The sequence below is a fragment of the Meriones unguiculatus genome, chromosome 4 (assembly GCF_030254825.1).
Source record: "Meriones unguiculatus strain TT.TT164.6M chromosome 4, Bangor_MerUng_6.1, whole genome shotgun sequence".
Classification (NCBI taxonomy): domain Eukaryota; kingdom Metazoa; phylum Chordata; class Mammalia; order Rodentia; family Muridae; genus Meriones; species Meriones unguiculatus.
This window is the reverse complement of record NC_083352.1, coordinates 97472247-97493256: the sequence shown is the minus strand read 5'-3', so window position 1 is coordinate 97493256 and position 21010 is coordinate 97472247. Positions and strand designations below refer to the sequence as shown.

General features: G+C 52.3%; 1 protein-coding gene across 3 annotated transcripts in view; it reads right to left on the bottom strand.

Annotated features, from left to right (window-relative positions):
• Positions 1-10920: 10920 nt before the first annotated feature.
• Positions 10921-21010, bottom strand: part of Cmklr1 (chemerin chemokine-like receptor 1) — a 37177-nt gene continuing 27087 nt past the window's right edge. For all 3 annotated transcript variants that reach the window (XM_021646039.2, XM_060382594.1, XM_021646040.2), the window contains exons 2-3: positions 14738-14810; positions 10921-13439 (exon numbers count right to left, since the gene is read on the bottom strand). In XM_021646039.2, coding sequence (XP_021501714.1) covers positions 12349-13439; positions 14738-14747 — 1101 coding nt within the window. In that variant the 5' untranslated portion in view covers positions 14748-14810 and the 3' untranslated portion in view covers positions 10921-12348. The remainder of the gene's footprint in view (positions 13440-14737; positions 14811-21010) is intronic.

Genomic DNA, 21010 nt, shown 5'->3' with positions numbered 1-21010 from the left:
TGCCCAGAACACCTGCAGCAGATGTCAGCCAAAGGCCCAGGGGGTGGGTTCTTAATTCCTGGCAACCCTCATCCAGGAGACGAGGAGCCCAGATTCCAGGCAGCACTAATCCCATTACACGTGCATTAAGAGCCAGGGCGGCCACACAGCTCCACCCTTTCCATGGACCTCTGCCAGCCACCGGCCCATCGCCGGGTTCCTAGAAATCTGAAGCGTTCCATGTAAAAAGCAGAAAATTGAGTGTGGCTGCATCGCAGGAGAGTAGCAGCACAGAGGCCCCCAGGGAGCAGCTCTTTGTGGCTGCCACCCGTCGCTGGCAGAAAGTGAAATTGGATGTCACCCGTCTCTTTCTCTGGCTAGTTCTGTCCTCTGGGAAATGTGTGAATGGTGACAGACGAAGCCCTAATCACCATTAGGGCTTTTTCATTCTGACTTTTAAGACCTCTAGGGCTGCGGTGGAAATGGTTATGTCCCTTACATAGTTCACGCTCACTCTTCACCCCAGGGTGACAGTGAAGATGTGGGACCCCTGTAGTGGGCATACTTGTCACTTTAGCATCTCTGTGACCACCGAACCTGACAACGAAGGCTAAAAAAGACAGATTCAGGCTCAGGGTTCATCATGGGGAAGGAGAGGTGAGACCGTTACTGGCTGTATGGCAGGGGTTCTTCTAATCGCAGTGGGCCAGGGAGCAGAGAAGGCATGACAGGCACCAGAAGCAATAACCCTCAAGAGTCCACCCAGAAACCCTCCCCTGCGACCCCCACCCATCCAACACCATGGCAGCTGTGAGCCAGGTGCTCACACGTGTGGCCAGCATGACACATCTGAAGCCTGACACACTCTCCTGTCTTGAAGGAGAATTTCCCAACTTCTGTTTTTATTCACCTGTTTCAAGGGGCTGAGCTTGGAAACCAGCGCCTCATGGCTGTTTAGGCAAGTGCTCTACCACTGAGCTGCCTGGAAAAGTCCACCCCTGGATTCTTCCAGATGAGGGACACCTGCTTCGCTCTGCCTCTCCAGGCTAGTCGGGGTGTATTAGATGGTGTTGGGTTTTGTTGTTGTTGTTGCTATGACAACATCACCAACAAAAGCACCTTAAGAAAGGAAGGGTTTCAGGCCGGGTGTGGTGGTGCAAGCCTGTAATGTCAGCACTCGGGAGGCAGAGGCAGGTGATCTCTATGAGTTCAAGGTCAGCCTGGTCTACAAAGTGAGTAGGGTAGCCAAGGCTATACAGCAAAACCTTGTGAAGAAAGGAAGGAAGGAAGAAAGGAAGGAAGGAAGGAAGGAAGGAAGGAAGCAAGAAAGCAAGCAAGAAAGCAAGCAAGAAAGCAAGCAAGAAAGCAAGCAAGCAAGCAAGCAAGCAAGCAAGCAAGCAAGCAAGCAAGCAAGCAAGAAAGCAAGCAAGCAAGAAAGAAAGGAAAGGAAGGGTTTTTCTGGCCCACAGTTTGAGGGTGCACAGTCCATCGTGGTGGGGAAATCATGGTGCCTAGAACACAGTAGCCTGTCACACCATGTCTATGGGAATCAGAGATAAATGGAGGCTGGAGCTCAGCTCAGTGTTTCTTTTTTACCAGCCCACGACGTCAGCCCATGGGATGGCACAGCCACATTTAGGGAGGGTCCTCCTCTTCAGTTAAACCTTTCTGGAAACACATGTTAGATTTTCATCCATTGATGTATCTCCATAGTGATGCTAAATTCCCCCAAGCTGAAGATGTAGACTGACCCTCACAACAGAATGAAGAGAGAGCGGGGTGGTAGAGAAGCAGAGGTAGGCATGAAGGAAGGAGAAAGGGAGAGGGATTTGAGGGCAGGAGAGCCCTCAAGCCTGGGCTTGGATCTTCTAAGCACAGGAAGGTTCTCTGGAGCTCAGCCCATTCTCACGGGGCCTGAATGTGTGCTGGGCACCAGCAAGACAGCACAGAGGGGAGGCCTAGGAAATCCAAAGAGAGTGGTGTGCGGCACTCCAACAAAAACTAGATGGGGTGTAATGCAGAGATGCTGAGACTCACGCTGTGTGTGTGTGGGGGGGGTGTCTAGGCTCATCTGCCACAGCAGAACAGGCTCCTTCCACACACTCTCTCGTGCCAACACACGCTGGGGAACACACCCAGGAGAGTAAGCACTCAACTCACAGGATTCCCTAAGAACATCACGCTGAACCCACCACCACCCTCTCCAACCCCAGGTAGCAGGGAGGGGAGGGGGCTTTCCCAAGGATGAAGAGTGTGTGGTCCCAGAGATGACCGGGTGATCCTCCAGAGGAAGCACCTTGGGGACGTCCAGATGTCACGTGTAATGAAATTTTGCAACAGGGCTGGATTTCTTTGCTGGGGTTGAATAACAGGGGTCAATAACAAATCACAAACTGTGGGCAACAGAGGCCGTGCTCACAGCGTAGGAGGACAGGAGCCCAGGAGCCCCCTTTCTGCAGGGCTGGCTCCTCCTTCAGACAGCGGGGTGTCTGCTTGCGAACCCTCTCCCTTCTGCAGGGAAGCGGCCATCTTCTCAGATGCCTCCGACTCATCTTTCTTTTGAACCTGTGTTCAATTTTCCCCTTCTCACAGGACATTAGTCACACCGGATTAGGGCCCAAGGATGTCCTTCAAATTGATTCTTTCTATAAAATCATCTTCAAAGAAATGTGTGCAGAGGTGCCAGGGGTAGGGATGGCAGCATGTGAGTTTGGGGTCGGACAGCATTGAACCCAGGAACTCCAGATATTCTGTTGGGGCTGGAGAGATGGCTCAGCAGCTAAGAGCACTGTCTGTCCTTCCAGAGGTCCCGAGTTCAATTCCCAGCAACCATTCAGTGGCTCACAACCATCTATACTGGGATCTGACGCCCTCTTCTGTCGTGCAGGCGTACATGCAGGTAGAGCACGCATACAAAAAATAAGTAAATAAGTCTTTTACAATTATTTTTTAAAAGATATTCTATCTCCCTTTGTTTTCTGTCACTCAGGGCCACAGGCAGAGGCATGGTACTTTCCCCTCTGGCTGCAGTGAAGAAGCATGAATTTGTAAGCTTAATGTGCATGTGAGCAGATGTACATGTGAGCTAGCCCGTGATTGTGAGCGTGGCAGACGGTCCCCATGGCTCATTTTTGCTGACTGTGCGTGCCATCCTACAAGGCTTTTCGGACTTGCAGTCTTAGAGGGGGGACCTGAGGCTTGGAGAGACGTTGGATGGCTCGTCAGACTGGCCCGACTCCAGATGCTGTGTGATCAGTTCCTCCTTGGCAGCCCCCATTGCTAGCCTGTCCCTCTGAGGACTTCCAAAGAGCTCTTCCATCTGCCCAGAGAGGGTGGTGGGGATCCAGAGGCAAGGCTGACTGCTGAAAACCTGGTGAGCTGGACGTGCGGAGTCTTTGTGGTCACTTTGACCGGATCTGGAATCTCCTGGAAGACTCTGGGTGTGTCTGGAGGGGGTTTCCAGAGCGTCCTAACTGAGGGAAAAGCCACCCTGAATGTGGCAGCAACCTCTCACGGGATGGGTTCCCAGAAAGAACCAGAAACAGAAAAGGGAAAGTGAACTGAGCATCTGCTTCTCCCTTCTTCCCGATTGTAGTTCCAAGTGATGGGCTGCCTCAGGCGACTGCCACCAAGCCTTCCCGCCATGATGGACTGTACCCTCACCCTCAAACCATGAACCAAAACAAACCCTTCCTCCCTGGAGCGCTTTGTCAGGTATTGCCATAGCTGGGAGACAATTGGCTGTGGTGGGTGCCCGTGCCGACTTCAGCAGCTCAGGGCTGCTGCGGTAGGAATGCGCTGACAAGCTAAAATCACCAGTCGAGTTGTCTAGAAAACAAAAGACCCAAATATCCACCAACAGGACGCTGGCTGAATACACTGTGATACTTCCATTAGGTCTGTCAGGAGACCACTTGGATAATCAGGGGTGGGCGGAGGAATTAGGGGCCAGACTGAAAAAAATGACTGCCAGTGTTGTACAGCACTATCTATATGCATTTTTTTTTTTTAACCAGAGAGAGATGGAAGTGACAGCCATGCAGACTGGACTGTAAGGCTTCCGCAAAGATGGCAACAGGCCTCTCAGCTGTTGGGTTTATAGGATGATTCGGGATCTTGCTTTGTTTTGACTTCAGCTTCTTCATATATTCTAATTTTTAATGATTCATTTATTTTTTTTTTAATTTTATACATGTATGTGTTTTGCCTGTATGTGTACGTGTATCATGGATGTGCCCTGGAGGCCAGTACAGAATTCCAGAGACATGGTGTATCTCTGGAAAAGCAGAAAATGCTCTTAAACTGCTGAGCCATCTCCCTGGCCCCACATATTCTTAATATTTTGACAAAGGTCATACATTATTTAATATAAAGAGGGGAGCCATTACCGTTAGGAAGCAAAGCATGCTGACTGTGGAGCGGACGCTTTTTACGAGCCAGGTCTCTCTCCCGGAAACCACCTGAGAGCCGGTCATGGTTTTCAGAGCCCCGCGTCCTTCTCCAGAGGGCATCATGGGAGACCTAGTTTCCCTCTTTACTTTAAAAGGAAGCCTGCTCATTCACGTGTGACCCCGTGGGCCCTGATTGGTCAAAGCTTTCCTTTCCTGACAGTGGTTGGTTGAGCAGCAGCCACGTGGCCTGGTTCTAGCCAGTGATGGGCTGGGAGGGGTCTCCTGAGAGCTTCCAGAAGGGACCCCTTTCCTCTTCCGTGAGGTGGAAGTCAGCTAGTGACCCAGGACAGCCACATCTTGAGGATAAAGGCTTGTCCCCCGAAGGCGACAGTGGAAGGAAGGAAGCACGCACCCCCAAGCTCACCTGCAGGCGTTCTGAGCCTGGGAGAGGATGCCGCCATGATGTGTCTAAGAGGGTACAGTCCTGGTCCTCCGTTCACTTCGCACTGTGACTCCAAAGATAGAGGCTAACTAGAAAGAGGTTATCAGGACCTTTACTCACGCCGTGTATCTTCATTTTGACCAGCCAGGCGGCAGTGGTGCACTCCCTTCGTCCCAGCACTCGGGAAGCAGAGACAGGTGGATATCTTGAGTTCGAGGCCAGCCTGGTCTACAGAGTGAGCTACAGAGTCTACAGCCAGGGCTATATATAGGAAAAAAAAAAAAAAAAAAAAAAAAAAGGTGAGTGTGTGCGTAGGGAGGAGGGGCATCTGCATGAGTGTGTGATGATTTCTCTTTGGTTGTCAACTTGGCAGGATCTACAATCAGTCTGGAGACAAAACGACAGATCCGAGAGGGACTGTCCAGATGACGTTAACGGAAGAAGTAACATCTCTCCCAGATGTCCTGCAGAATCGGAGCTGGGCCAGCGTTGGTATCCTGACAAGAAAGCACAGAGCTTCACCGTGCTGTGGCAGATTGCGCTCTGGGAGATGTGGGCCAAAATAACCCTTCCTTCCTGAAAGTCCTTGTCAGGAGTCTGCTCACAGCTAATGCAGACACATCGGTAGCGGCCAGGATACAAGAAAAAGGCTGAGCCATTGAAAGAATGAGCACGGCTCATCCAGTGCTGATAGGTTGTGGGATCATTTGAATATAGATGATGTGGGCAGGGCTCGAGCAGGCTGACGGTAAAAGCCTTGCACAGCTGACATTTGCTGTAGAGCGAACTGGTCCAAGAGATCTGTTCACAGCCAGGAAAAGTCTAGGGAAATGACACGAGATTTCTAACAGGTTCTCTGGTTGAAAAGAAACCAGTGAGTTCTTCTTATGTGCATGAATGTTTTGCTTCCATGTCTGTCAGTGCACTAGGTTTGTGCCTGGTGCTTATGAAGGTCAAAAGAGGCAGCAGGTCACCCTTTAGTGACAGTGTGGGTCCTGAGTGGGAGGTGGCCAGGAGATGATAAGATAAAGTTAGGAAAGTTTGGGATCAGGAAGGCTCACACAAGCCGTTGGCTCGTGCAAGCAAGTTTATTAAGAAGTATAGCACCTCATCGACTCTTTCCAGGGGAGAGATGGCACAGAGTTGGCAAAAATATCATGCATTGGGATGAAGTCAGCAGGACGCTAATCCAGCAATATCATACAAGGTATCTCAAGAACATTATAGACCCACGATATGGGGAGAGCTGAGGTCTCAGGCTCAGAAGCCAAGGCACCCCCAAGGCTCTGGCCCCTGCTTCCTTCTCTGCTTCTCAGGGCCTCCAGGAAAGCCTCGGATTTGCCCAACCCACAACAGGATTCCCAGGAACTGGGGTTAAGGACAGTTGTGACCCACCATGTGGATGCCTGGAATCGAACCTGGGTCCTCTGCAAGAACAAGTGCCCCTCACCCCTGAGCCCTCTATCTCTCTAGCCCCCTGAAACCAGTGGCATGTGATTCCAGCAGGCTGGGAAGCTGGTAGCCCTACGGTGAGAGTGGAAAGGGACCAGGAAGCTCACACTCCTTTCTTTCCTTCACTACCTCAATTCCTGCCGCTAGCAGTCACTCACAGGGTCGAGGAGGGAAGAGCTGTTGAGTGAGACCCCTTCCTACTTTGAGAATGTGGGGCTAGAGCTGGCAGGTGTTGTATTGGATTCCGGAATCAGTCAGTTTTTACTCCACTCCCATCTAAGAACTGAGTTTTCTCTCTCCAATTCAACAACAAAAATTCTTTCTCCCTGCTCTGCCTTGATTCCTTGGGATCTGGCTTATTTAACAGTGGCCATTGTCTCTGGCCACTTCTTACCATGCCCGGAAGCCCATTCCATGTAAATCCTTCCCAGTGAGGCATCAAGCCTGGGGTTGCAAACACTTGCTAGTGACAGAGAGCCATGGGATACTATCAGCTTTCCTGCCTCCCTGCTCCACAGCCCAACATCTGGAATCAAACCGGAAACTCACTCGATGATCCAGATGCTTGCTTTAAGAAGCCAAATGCCTGTGCAGTGGAAACCAGGACACAGAGAAGCCTAGGCCTGGCTCTCCCAGCTCATCTGGGCTGCAGAGCCTCGGGGCATCAGGGCCCCTCCTACCTGCGTCTGTGCTTCTGGGTGCGGACCATCCAAGGCCAACACAGACCCGATGCCCAGCTGATTTCTTTCACGATTTCCAAGTGGAAGGATAAACACAGGAAGTCTGTGGTCACAGCCATGCCTGCCAAGCCTTTAACAGAATCCTGGTCTAGGGGAGATGGAAAACAATAGGGAGGGTGCGGGCCTGGGGTGGAGGCATCTGGTTCTTTTATTCCCAAGCAGCAATAAATCAGACAACCAGGAAAGAAGGCCCAGGGAGGCAGGAGCTGTTAATGAAAACCTTCTCTACCCCCTGAAGGTTCCTAATGGCTTCAGGAAAAACCATAGCTCCTCCATTTCACCCAATGATATGGGCCTTGGTTTCCACACCTGTAGAAGCAGGGGTACCCCACTCTCTCCATATGTCACACAAAAGGGAAGTCTTTGGAACTGGGGTATTGTGAGGTTTACAACAACAGGTGACCGAGTGGAAAGAATGCTATCCTAGGATTGTTCTTTTCTCCCGTTCAGTGGTGTAAAATGCAAGCAGCTTTTTCCAGCTGTGCTCTGCTGTGGGAGCTGGGGGTACAGGAAAGTGGGACACATGAGGTCCCTGCCCTGACAGAGCTCCTCTCCCAACAGGGGGCAGATGGAAGACAACTAAATACATTAATAAGTAAAGTGATTCTGATGGCCAGGCTACAGAAAAAAATGAGATCTCCTCTGTGACGGGAGCAGGGATCAGAGAGCCTTAAGAGGAGAGGGCGTCTTGGCTGAGTGCTGACATGTTTAGTTTGGGCTTTAGTTTTTGCAGTAGTCTGTAGTCTGTGGCCCATACTGACCCCAGGTCCCATCACTCCTGCCTTTATGATCCCGGATGAGCCACCATGCCCAGAGGAGGGGTCATTTGAGGGGTTGAAGGATATTTGTGCGTATGTAAAGCCAGCACCACATGCAGAGATGTCTCAAAACTTCCCCAAGGAGCCTGTCTGTTGCCAAGCTATCAGCACAGGAGGCCTTTCAGCCTGGCTGTCTGTGAGGGCTCGTTCTCTGGGTGCAGGGTCCCTTCCTCCCTGTCTACAAGGCACCCCACACACCTCTTCTGCTGCCGTCTGCAGGGATGAGGGAAGTCATTCCTGGAGACACCATCACCTTTACTTCTAAAAGATCTTTTTTTTTTTTTCAGGAGTCATTAATCTCAGATGTACGAAGTGTGGCTTTATTAAATGGAGGTGCCCCTGTCATTACCTCAGGCCTAGGGACACCCTCACCCACCTCCAGAGCAATAATGAAGACGTCTTGGAAAATCTTGTCTCTGCTCCAAAGTGGGTTTGGCCAAGACCTGCTTCTACTTCAGCCAAGGTTCTGCTCTACCCTGGGCACGCGGTCACCAGAGCTGGTACTCAAAGCTCAGCCATGAAGAGGGCACCTGGAGGTGAACTCCAGGTGTCTAAGCTGACATTTTAAAAGTGACTCTCAGGAGTGCGATATTCGGTGACTCCCACACCATTTGTATCCTGCTCAGTTTCGTGATCTGTGAAATGGGGCAGGGGTCATGGCTGAGAAGGGTTGAGCATGTAGTGTCCCCCAACCCCAAAGGCTGAGGGGAACTAACTGACAAGCCATTCCTGCCAAGGACGAGACAGTCTCTCAGACTCATTACCACCTGACTCAAAAGTTGACAGGAATAGAGATGGGGGGGGATGCAGAGACTGACCCTGATCTAGTAACATCCGGGGGAAGCAAGAACTTTTCAGGAGAGACAGGGCTTGGCTCTCAGCTCTCCCTAGCTGTGCGGCCTTGCACAAGCCACCTCACCTCTCCGAGTCTCTCGACCTCTTCATCCATCTACAGACACGGTCTTACCACAAAGGTTTGCGTAAAGATTCAATGGGATCGTGAGACGGTAGTGCATGATGCCGGCTAAATCCCACTGTTACCCTCAGCCCAGGTCACCTACCCGGTGACAGGTGGGTGGCATGTCCAGGGTTGTCCTCAGCCTCTGGGAGAGACACACATCTGGGTGTCCAAGGCTAACCCCCAGCACGAGCCCTCAGAGTAATCCCCACAGGCGCCACCACAGCAGCAGCTTTAGCATGGCTGGGAGCACCCGGGGCTAATGTATGTATTATTTACAGAGTTCCTGATGTACTCAGGAAACTCCCCTGAGAAGTATAATTGTGCACTGGGAGGTACATTTGAATAATATTTACAATTAATTTCCATCAACAAACTAATGCAGCAGGGCCTCAGGGATGTACATATGGGCCCAAGGTTGGCTTCCCTGCTAACCACTCCCCTGAGAAGGCTTTGGAGCTTTTAAAGGCCTCTCAAGCCCTCTGCTCTTCCCAGCTTTCCCAGTTTGGAGGCCTCTGGGGCTTCAGCTGAAGCTGCTACAGCCTCGCTCTCCACAGCAGAGAAGGGGAGGGAGTCCACTTGCAGGTCTGAGCAGGTCAGCCAGTACCTGCGTCCACAGCTCTGACCTCTGTCTACCTCCTCGCTCACTGCAGCCCCAGCCTGGCTCTCGCCCTCCTCAGCAGTCCTGCTGCCCCCACAGTTCTACCTGGAGCTCTGGGTCACCTCCCGCCAGCTCAACACCCGCCCACTCTTCCAGGGATGCTTCCCTGGCCTTTTTTAGCAGACTCTGACTTCTCCGTCTGTAGCAGTGGCTCTCTCCATTAGGGTAGACGCCTGGCTTAAAGCTCATAACCACAGACCCCAAGCCCCCCGGGGGATGTTGTCTCAAGAGAGCCTGGAAGGTGGGAAAGAGATGGTTCAGTGGAGGTGGAAGCTCTGAGGTCGGGTAGCGTTACTCCATTTTCCTTTCCCCTCCCTCTCTCCCCTCCATTCCCTTTCTTTTTTCTCTCCCATCTGTCCCTTCTCCCTCCCATCCTGCTAACATGGGCTGATAACAGCAGGGTCTCAGGCAGCAGCAGTTGGTTCTAAGCCCCTACACCTCACATCACTTTCTAGCTGTATAGCCCTGACTTGACTTCCTGCGTGACCCCCAGGTACACAGTGTCCTCCTCCCCCGGGCCCAGGCCCAGATCGGAATGCTCACTGGCATCTGGATGCTCAGAAGTGCGCCCCGCCCTGCTCCATTGGTCCTCCCTTCCTGTCCCAATGTTTCCTCAGCTCATCACCCACCCTGGAGGCAACAGTGAGGCCCTGTGCTGGGTCCCAGCCCCAGAGAGGGCAATGACCCTGTCAGTTTTCAGAGGGACACAGGAGGCCACCGCAGTTTGCCAGCTGCAGGGATTATACACAGGTCCTGGGAGATTCGGAGACAGGGTGCAGCGAGGACAAGAGCAGGACACTGAAGGTTAGTTCCCCTTAGTGTTTGGCATGAGCTGCAGTCAAAACAGGGATGCCCGGACAGCTGGAGGGAGGGGGTGAGCTCTCAGGGGACAATGGTGCCTGGTGCCTCCTATCTTGTCAGCTTTTCCAATGGCAACAAGATTTCCTGGTCCCCTGCCTGGCCTGGCCAACCCCGATGTCCAGAAAGCACACTGGGGGAATGAGGGCCCAGTCATGGACCAGCGCCTCTGTGGCATGATGAATCTATAAAATGGCATGCCTCGGTTGCATAGCTGTAGCTGTGGGTGGAGGGGGTGGATAATGGGAACACAAGGCTATTTTAAAACCTCCCTCCCTTCTTGCTCTCAGTCCTTCGGAAGCAATCAGAGGTTCCAGCTTGGATCAGTTCAGCCCCGCCTCATCTTACGACCCGACAAAGGAGAAACAGTCTGTCCCCTGATAAAGTGTGAGTCCCAGCAGCCTAAAGTCTGGGAACTGGCCAGGCCAGAGGACACATCTGTGTGTTACACCCCGATGGGGAAGTGGCTTGGAAGAGAACAGAAGGGCAGAAGGTGGACGCTGTGAGCCAGAAGGCCTTGGACCAGAGAGGCTGCCCCTGCCATGCTCCTCCTCCTTGCCCAGCAAACTTCAGAGTATGTGTGACGGGAGCCAGGGGGAAGGTGGGGGTTAGAGATCACTCTGAAAACAACAAGCAAGGCTTTATGAAGACTATTAAGATATTCACACGGATCCACTGAAAAAACAGCATTTATGGCTAAAACCCCAAACCCACTAGTTTCTTTCTGATGATACATCCTCCTTTGAGCCAGGCAAGCTGAGGTTTGAATCCAGATCCTACCGGCATCTAACTGGGTCCCCTTGGGCCAACTACTTAACCTCTGGGAGCCTCTGATCCCTCATATGGATAGGACCTAACTCAGGGTTTCTGTGAGGAATAAATGAGAAGACACAGGTGAAACACTTAACGTGCATGGGAAACATTGAGTAACTGCAGGCCACTGAGGGAAAGAAGTCACCTAGGCGGAGCTGGGCTCTGGGCTTCGTTGTTGTGTGGTGTTGGGTGAGTCACTTCCCTGCCAGGCGATAGTGTCTGATTTTGGGAGGAAAGCCCGGTGACGGGCTGCCCACAGGGCTGTGATGCCACACCTGGAAAGTGCGATTCGGGGAGGAGTCAGATGAGCTGGTCACAGGCAAGCGTCCTGAGGCCTTTGGGTGCCATTCTGAGGCAGGAGTCCAAAGCTCCTTTGTCTCCAGCTTCGCCAGTCTCCAGCAAAGCTTGAAGGGGGCTAATGAAGAGACCATCCCTCCACCCTGGGCCACATTCTAAGCCCTTCTAGCCAGAGCTCAGGGGATTAGGAAAGGAGAGAAGAGAGCCTGGGATGGGGTGGGAGCTTCTGTCGCCCCAGCCTCGGGATACAGGGTTAGGTGAGTATTTGTAGGCGCTGAAGCAAAGGGCTGCCACCTAAAACCCCAAGCTTCCGCCGCCCATAGCACCATCTTTCTGTGGTATGACGCTGTGAGGTGCTCTGCACCCACATCCTTTGGGGTTCTCTGCCCTCCCTCATTTCTTCACCACCACCACCCACACCCCTGCCTTGCCCCGGCAGGGTTCCATAAAGCCCCTCGGATCCTGGTCTCCCCAGTTCATCTGAAATCCAAGGTCACGGTCTCAGAGGATTATGGGGGCAGGGCCCGCCTTGCCGGCCTGACTGTCTCGTTGCCATAGCAGGCCTGCAATGGGTTTGTGCTGGCTTCTTCACCCACAGCAGAGACTGTGCCACGGGTTTGGGGCACAAACAGTGAAATCTTGTGCCTGTGTGTTGATCACAGCTCAGGGCTTGGCTCCAGAGAATGGTTCCCTTCTCTCAGTCAAGCAAAGCTGCCCCCCACCTCCCGCTCCAGAGGCTTAGGCTATTCTGCCATCCATACATTTTGCTGGAAGAGTGTCCACACTCTGGAACCCCATCCAAAATATGAGTTACCCTGTGCAAAATGTGCTGGGCATTGAAGCATGCCAAAAAGATTCCCACCACGTCTCCCACATGGGGAGACAAGTCCCTGGGTATCCCTGGGCTGCAGCGCCCATGGGGGCATGCCCAGGTAAGGTTCAGAGAGCACTGGTCTCCTTCTCATTCATGGAGGCCTTCTCATTCAGTGATGACATCTTGGTGAAGCTTCTGTGATAGGAGGAGGGTCCTGTGTCCTCGCTCAGGGCATTGACCAGGCGGGAGAAGAGAGCCACCTTGAATTTCTTGAAGTCATGGCCCATGAAGACATACAGAATGGGATTCATACAGCTGTTGGCGATGGCGATGGCCGTGGCCAGAGGCAATCCCAGGCTGAAGACAGAATCCGGCACATCTGTGTGGTGGAGCTCCAGCAGGTAGAGTGTGTGGTAGGGGCACCAGCACAGGAAGAAGGTGATGATGATGGTGACAATGATCTTGAAGGGTTTCTTGGTCTTGGCCAGGCGGTTGCGCTGCAGCTTGAAGACGATGGTGAGATAGCAGGCTGTGATGATGAAGACAGGGATCAGGAAGCCACAGAGGAAGCGGGTAACAGTGACCACCACATGCCTGCTGTACCCTACAGAGTCCAGTCGGGAGTGAGCAGGGTGCGGGGGTGCAGACAAGCTAAAGTTGTTGAAGCAGAATATTTTCCCATGCACGTTGGTTGTGTCTCGGAACACAAGAGACGGGGAACTCAAGAAGAAAGCCAAGAGCCAGACGACCACACAGGTCACGTAGGCCAAGCGGATGCTGCGGTGGTTCTGGGACCAGACAGGAAGCAGCACAGAGATGCAGCGGTCAAAGCTGATGACGGTCAGCAGGAAGACGCTGGTGTACATGTTGTGGATGAGCAGAAAGTTACTGATCTTGCACATGGCCTTCCCGAACACCCAGTGGTAGTCCATTGCGGCATAGGTGATGTGGATCGGCAGGAAGAGGTTGAACAGGAAGTCAGCCACTGCCAGGTTGATGAACCACACAGTATTCACCGTCTTCTTCATCTTGAAGGTGGCGATGACAATCACCAGACCATTGCCCAGGATCCCGAGGAAGCACACCAGGCTGTAGATCACCACCAGGAAGATCCGAGCGACGTTGGCCTCCAGCGGATCGCCCTCCTCCAAGTCCATAATGGAGTTAAAGCCGTCAAGGTACTCTTCACTGTAGTTGCTGTAGTCGTACTCCATTTCTGCAAGGGAAGACAGGGTCATGGGCTGAAGACCTCTGTGGACAGGTACTGAGGCGTTGCCTGGCTCCTCTGAGCAAGGCCAAGGTGGTAAGTCAACCATCCCCTGCTTTGCCCTTTCAGATCTTTATTTTACCTTTTGTTTGTCTGTTTGTTTGTGTGTATACGTGTGTGCATGTGTTTGTGTACATATGTGCATGTATGTGCGTATGTACATGTACATGTGCTCATATGTGCATGTGCTCTCATGTGGAGCATGTAGAGTGCAGAGGGCAATGTCAGAGAAGACAGGGTGTCTCACTGAAAGTGAAATTCAGTAGTTCAGTAGTACTGACAACCATCTGCCCAGCCGCACTCTTTTCTCCTTCTTCTCTCCTCCTCTTCCTCTGCCTCTCCCCCTGCTTCTTTTTCTGAAACCAGGTCTCACTATGCAGCCCTGGTTGACTTGGAACTCACTACGTAGACCAGAATGACCTCAGATTCAGAGATCCACCTTCGTCTGCGTCATGGGTTCTGGAATAAAAGGTGCACACCACCAATGCTGGGCCTACTCTGTTTCTTTTACAAACATCTGGAGCCATCTCGCAAGCCAGGCACTTGCTACAAGGGTTAGCATGTACAGACAGTAACAGCTGGACCCTACAGGTTCAGGTTGGAATATGAGGTCAGATGGAGACTCGGCCCCAAACAACTTGAGGCTGTAGAGGAGGAACGGGTGAGGAAAATTGTGGTGGTTTGGGTGAGAATGGCCCCTCCATAGGCTTATATGTTTGAATACTTGGTCCCCATTTGAAGGAAACTGTTGGAGAAGGATTAGGAGGCGTGGCCTGTGGGAGGAGGTGTGTCACGGAAGTCAGGTGCTGTCTCTGCCTCCTGCTTGTGAGATGTGACTACTTAGCTGCTGTCGTGCCTTTGCTCTCTACCATTATAGACTCTAACCTTCTGAACTGTGGGCCTCATGAAATGCTTTCTTTTATAAGGTGCCTTGATTGTGGTGTTTTATCCCAGCAATAGAAAAGTAACTAACACAAAGCTAAATGAGGAAAATGACGAAGCCTCTCACCCCCACCTCAGGAAGAGACAGGGTCTCACCTGCCTCTTAAGGACCCTTCCTTTGCCTGTGGTGTGTGTGTGAGGCAATTAGTCATTCAGAGTCTGGCAGGGTGCAGACTATCACACCAGCTCCACATGCAGTGGAGAAGGAGCCTGTTGCTCAGACCCTGACTCCACCCACATGTCCACAGATATCCTGGCATCCCTCCCTGATTCTCCTACTCCCCTCCGGAGACACGGGTCCCTACCGTTGGTCATTGTTGCAGAGCGGAACTCCAGTGTGGGTTCTCAGCTAGCCGGTCACTGCACAGCTGGAAATACCTGCAGGGAGGGAAGAAGAGACAGCAGGTAGACCCAGAGCCCAACAAGAAAGAAACAGCAACGTGGCGAGAGTCACTCAGCCAAGGTTTCCCTGCTGAGAAGGGCAGAGCCCTTGAACCTAGAACAAACTGGATCTACTCAGATCAATTGACAAACCTCATCAGCACCAGCATAGGGGCTAAAGACAGGGGGCGGCAATGCAGACACTACCCAGACTGTGGGCAGCCCCCTTGGACACTCGACAGCATGGAAGGGCCAAGAAAACACCAACATCAGTCAGTGGGGGCAGAGGAGATGGACCAACCACTCCAGCACCTGCCAAGCCTTGAGGACACGCCCCTCCCTCCACGCCACCTAGTGTTCCCAGGGCCTCTTCCCAGCAGCCATTGCTGTTCTTGCTCTACATAGCCTGGAAACTAGGTCAGCAAGATGGCTCAGCAGGTAAAGACACTCGCGGCTGAGTCTGACAACCTGAGTTCAGCCCTGGGGACCCACATGGAGGAAGAGAGGTGAGTCCTCAGAATTGCCCTCTAACCTCCATACGTGAACATGGACACAGTCATGCCCAGGCACATATGCCAAACAAACAAACAAACAAACAAACACATAAATAAATAAATATAAAAATTAGAAATGTGAAAAATGAAATGGCTTGGTTTACAATCCCGGTACTCTGGAAAGCTGGAGAATGATGAGTTTGAGGCCAGCCTAGGCTACATATTAAGACTTCCTCCAAAAAAAGTATGAAGACCTTCTCTGGGGCCCAGTGGTCACCATGAGTTAGGAACAGACCTTTCTGTCCTGGTGACCTTGTAGAGGGACAACTACCCACACAGCCTCTGAGCATTTGCAGGACAGGCTGCCAAGCTGGTCCCACATGAGTCCCATAGCAACCTTGAGAATCCTTACAGTTTGTGAACTTAGAGGTGCCTGAGGCAGTGGTTGGGTTCAGAATTCAAATCTGTCACCTCCAAGCTGTGCACTTCTGGCACATGACTTCTCTCAGGACTTCAGGCTCCCCACCAGTTAAACAAGGGCACTCGGATCCCAGAAAGTGTTAGTGCATTAGAGAGCAATGGACATCAGGATTTGGAGCACTTAGCCTGGCACGGGTACACAGAAAGCCATTAGTACTTAGGAGTGAAACATCACCACCCATCAGTACGTCAGAGTTGAAGTGAAGGCCCTGAGCACCTCCCTCCCCAAACACACACACACACACACACACACACACACACACACACACACACACACCGTGAGTCTGCCAATCAAAGCCTCCCTTGTTACCCAGCAGCACTTGGACTTTTGTTCAAGGCTGACCCCCTGGGGCTTGAGCTGGCCTCTCCTTACAGAAAAGTACTTATGCTAAGTGAAAGCCACCTGAAAAATTCCACCGGGGCTCTGAGCTCAAAGGACCCAGGGGTGAGCTTGGCTGCCACCACACTCTGAAGACTGGAAGGGTATCCAAGGGTATCCAAGAAATGGGACAGTTAGCGTGGGCACAGAGGGCAGGGATGCAGCTGAAGCCCACAGAGCCCAGGACCCACCTTCCCTACATGCTTTCCCAACCTACGGCTGCCATCTGCATGTCCACACTCCCACGCTGGGCCTCACAAGCACGGGGATGGGAAACGAGTCCCTTAGAATCTCTTCCCACAGTGGACTCACAGGAAGAGACAGAAAGACAGTGCTGAGCCAGGGTGTGCCCCAGATAGCCCAAAGAGTCAGAGGGGCTGCAGTGCAGCTTTCTGGGACAAGGGGCCTCTGAGTCTGAGTAAAGTCCAAGCAGGAACGAGGATGTGAAGGCTGAGAGAGGAGGGAGGGAGGGGAGTCCCACCCAGCAGCCGCCATCATGGCACGGGGGATGCTGCTGGCCATGGGGAGATGATGATGTCATGTCTGGTTCATAGGCTGGGCTGGGAGTAGCTGGGGTCAGAGGCTGAGTCAGGTCCAGCAGGCCTTCTGCTGGTGTAGACTTCACCTCCCTGCCCCCCAGCCCTCCAGGGAAGCTTCTCTCTGTCCCCCCACAGTCCAAGCTGCACGGATTTCCTGGAAACTTGGAGGGAGTCAGTGATGTCAGCACCTCGGTCACCTTGCCTGTAAAATGGATTTGAAGGGTAAAGGGTAAAGGGTCCAGCGTGAAGTAGAGGCTGGCTCCCTCGTGCCTCTTGAATTCCCAAATCCTCATGTCCATTTCCAAAATAGCATAATATTTGCATATAAAACCACATGCCTCCTGCCAGACACTTTAGGTTTCCTGTGGATTCAGTTTAATGTCTAATGTCATGGACACGCTGTGCACAGTCTTTGTGCAGCAGCAGTTTGTGACAGGAAAAGGCTGCAATTTCAACCTAAATAGTTTCTTTTCTTTCTTTCTTTCTTCCATTCTTTTTCTTTTTCTATTTTGCTCTTCTTTCCTTCTTGGTTTTTGTTTGACTGTTTGTTTGTATTATTTTGCATGTTTGTGAGAGAGAGAGAATCTTGTTGTGTAGGCCAGGCTGTTCTCAAACTGGTGATCCTCCTGCCTCTGAGTGCTGGGGCTAAGGGTGTGTGCCATCACATATGGCTTTCATCTGTGGCAGGTCAAATCCATCAATAAGGGGCTGGCTGCACTCAGGGCCGGCCTGGCACGCTGTGCTGTTGGCCTTCATAACCTCTCTGTTGGTCTTTGTCAAGGTGGAAGGGAAAAGGCCGACAGGGAGACCCTAGGAATGCCATGTTCCAGTCTATCTGCCTTCCTGCTCTGGTTGAGGGTCAGGACATGGCGCACAGGGCTGGCCACTCCCGACTCTTCAGTTCTGTCACAGCCACAGCAAGCACCTCCCTCCTGCTGCCCGGAACACTGCGTGTGATGACAGCAGATAGCTGGCCTCTGCCAACTTCAAGGAGCCATTGCTGTCACTCATATTCCTTACACTCCCACCTCCAGGAAGCTCATGGAATAAAGAAGTAGAACTCCTGTATGCACCCCCCCACCCCCCGTCCACAGAGGCCGCTACCTCAGGACAGAGCGCTGGCTGCATGCCAGGCACACCTCTGCCATGTTCAGATGGCCGCACCGAGAAAACTCCACTTTGTGAATGAGAAAAACCCCTAGTCCCATTTCTACAAGGGACCTCTGAGTCTGAGTAAAGTCCAAGCAGGAACGAGGATGTGAAGGCTGAGAGAGGAGGGAGGGAGGGTTTAACCTCAAGTCCTGAGAGATCGGCCCTCCACCTGTCCTGATCCCATAAATATGCCCGCTCCCAAGGGTCCCTTCATTGTTCCCTTAAGGTGGCTGCAAGCATCAATCTATGAAAATCATCTGTGCGTGGCCGTTTACCCAGTAACACCACAACGCGCCCACTGAGAAACACCCTTGAGGAAACTGTAGTAAAAAACAGCATGGCTTCCCTCGAAGGACTGCCATTTCCTCTGTGATCTGTGAGGACCGCATCTCCCTTTTTCCCTTTTTCATATGGCCACAAGGAAGCTCCAGGTCGTGTGTGCAGATCTGCAGTAACTTCCTTAACTCGGGTTCTGCAGCTTTCCTCACTTGCCTCAGGTGGTCCTCAGTCCTGGTGCGCCTAACCCTACCCTCAACTGCTTTCAGTTCCCTGAGATAAATAACAGCTGAGAAAACAGCGGCGAGACGTGGCGCTAGGCACCTAAACTTCATTAGCTGCCGTGCCTCCACCAACCACCAGGGGCACCGCTGCTGTCACCCCGCCATGACGGTGAGGGGATGCAGCTCACATCATGCTCAGCCAGAGGCTGCTTCGTGCCCAGATCACTCCAGCCTCCAACCTTGCGTATAGAACACAGAGCACACTGAGTCTGCCCACAGCCTTCCTGATGCCCCAGGGTGCCCTACCCTCTAACAAGACACCCTCCCTGTGGGGCTGTCAATAAAAATGCTCCCCATAGGCTTATGTGAATGGTTAGTCACCAGGGAGTGGCACTGCTTGAAAGGATTAAAAGGATTAGGAGGTGTGGCCTTGTTGGAGGGAGTGTGTCACTGGGGGTGGGCTAAAAGCCCATGCCAAGCCCTGAGCATCTCTGCCTATGGATCAGGATGAAGTTCTCAGCTACTGTTCCAGTGCCACCATGTTCCCGCCGTGATAATAACAGACTAAGCCCCTGAAACTGTAAGCAAGCATCCAATTAAATGTTTTCTTTTATAAGACTTGCCCTGGTCATGGTGTCTCTTCACAGCAAAAGAACAGTGACTAACACACTTCCTCTTGTCCCACTTTTCTCAGCCCTGCCCCTCCTGGCCGAGGAGCTCACCCTCCCCAGTCTCCAGAACCATCTGGCTGAGGTCAGGAACACACAGGGTCACAGCTGAAGCCAGCATGTCAGCCTGCCTCTCCTGTCCTCAGTTCCCCCCAGAGTCCAGGAACAGGGGAATTATCCTCCCTGCCCAAGGCTGCCAGAGGCTCTGAGCTCCTACCCATCTGATACAGGAGCCTAGAGTGGCCTGCTCCACAAACCTTTAGGCTGGTTCTGTCCTTTCCCTGGGACAGTCCCGTGGATCTCTAGAAAAAGATGCAGACATGAGGAGGTGGCAACAGAGGGTCTCCATGTAGGAGGCCTCTGAGGTCAATTCCCCTTCCTGGGCCTCAGTGGTACACTCAGGGAGACAGAAAGGTGACATCACCCCAGGACCTGGGCCTGCTAAGGTCAAAGACACTGCAGTGGAGGTAGAGCAGCAGTCTTTCAACCTCTCTGAGGCTCCCAGATGCCCTGCATGCACCTAACCAGGGTCCCTCTTGCTCATCTGAGTCCCGATAAGCTTAACGGAGGAAACAGAAAAGCCAAGTGAAGGCCCAAAGAGGCCAGACTCTTCCAATTGTGACAGAGAAGCTGGTGAGAAGTTGGATGTGGATCACATCTTTTTGGACCAGAGCCAGTGCAAGAGGCAGCCACCATGATGCAAAATGACATTTTCCTCTCCACGGTCCAAGTCATCTTTGAAAACCAGGTTCAAGTACCTTTACAGGGAGTCCTCCCTTGGTGTCTCTTCCCCAGCAGTTCTTGGGACGATGCCTACTCTCTCAGAGAAGTGAGTCCACTGGAGTCTGCGAATCTGGAGTTACTTTGAGGAAGGGCCATTGTACAATGTGATTAAAGTAAGGCTGCCCCTGATTCTAATAACTCCTAAATGAGGTGACAGAAAAATAGAAGGTACGGTGGCATAGGCCTGTGATCCTCACAGTCTGGGAGGAGGCAGGAGCCTCCTGTGAATTCCAGGCCAGACGGTGCTACATAGTGAGATCTTGCCGGGGGGGGGGGGGGGGGGGAGAGAGTAGGGAGAGAAGGAGAGAGAGATAGAGAAGAGGGATAGACAGGGACAGAGACAAAGGCAAACAGAGAGAGACAGAGATGAAGAGAGAGGAAATGATGGAGAAATTAACAATAGAAAATGAGGCCACATGAAAAGGCAACCAAGATGACCGCCTGGAGCCACCAGAGATGAAGGAACAGCATCTGACCCCTTGGACCCTGGCTTCTGCCCCCAGAGCTGTGAGGAAACAATTCCCTACTGTTTTCAGCCTTGGGAGATAGACACCAGGACCCCACGCCAGCCTCAAGGGTAGCCTCCTCACATGGGCAGGCCCGCTGTCCTGTAGAAGTAGAAGGCCATTGCTGCCTCACAGAAATGTGCGGATGGGCACTCTCCTGAGGACGATGCCCCTCAGGTCAGTCAGAGCAAACAGGGCCACCAACTGTTGTTCCTTCCGGTCTATTCTGCCATCCTAACTCCATCAAGCAAAGCACGGATGGATAGGAGCGGTGACCTCGGAGAGGCGGATTCAACGTCACAGCTGTGCATTTGGGGACTTTACACATGGTGGTATCCCTTCTTTCCCCTTTTTTCTGTGTCTGTTTAAAACAGTTAGAGGCTCACGCTCAAAGGGCACCCATGCAGCTCTCTCCCCTTTTCCCCCACGGTGCACTGCACACAGCTCTGACCCAGAAGTGAAACGGATGGCCGAGTGAGCGATCGGGTAAGTGAGCAGGTACCACTGAGACTCTCTAAGTTCATCTAGATGATGGAAATGTTGCAATAACCCACTGATGCCAAACCTCAGCATCATGCTGGCCTCACAGTCCCCCAGCCACAGAACTCTCCGGGGTCTAAAGTGAAGGCTGGTGTGAAGGCTGGTATCCCACTTAAGCTTTAACTGTGAACTTGATATAACCTAGTCACCTGAGAA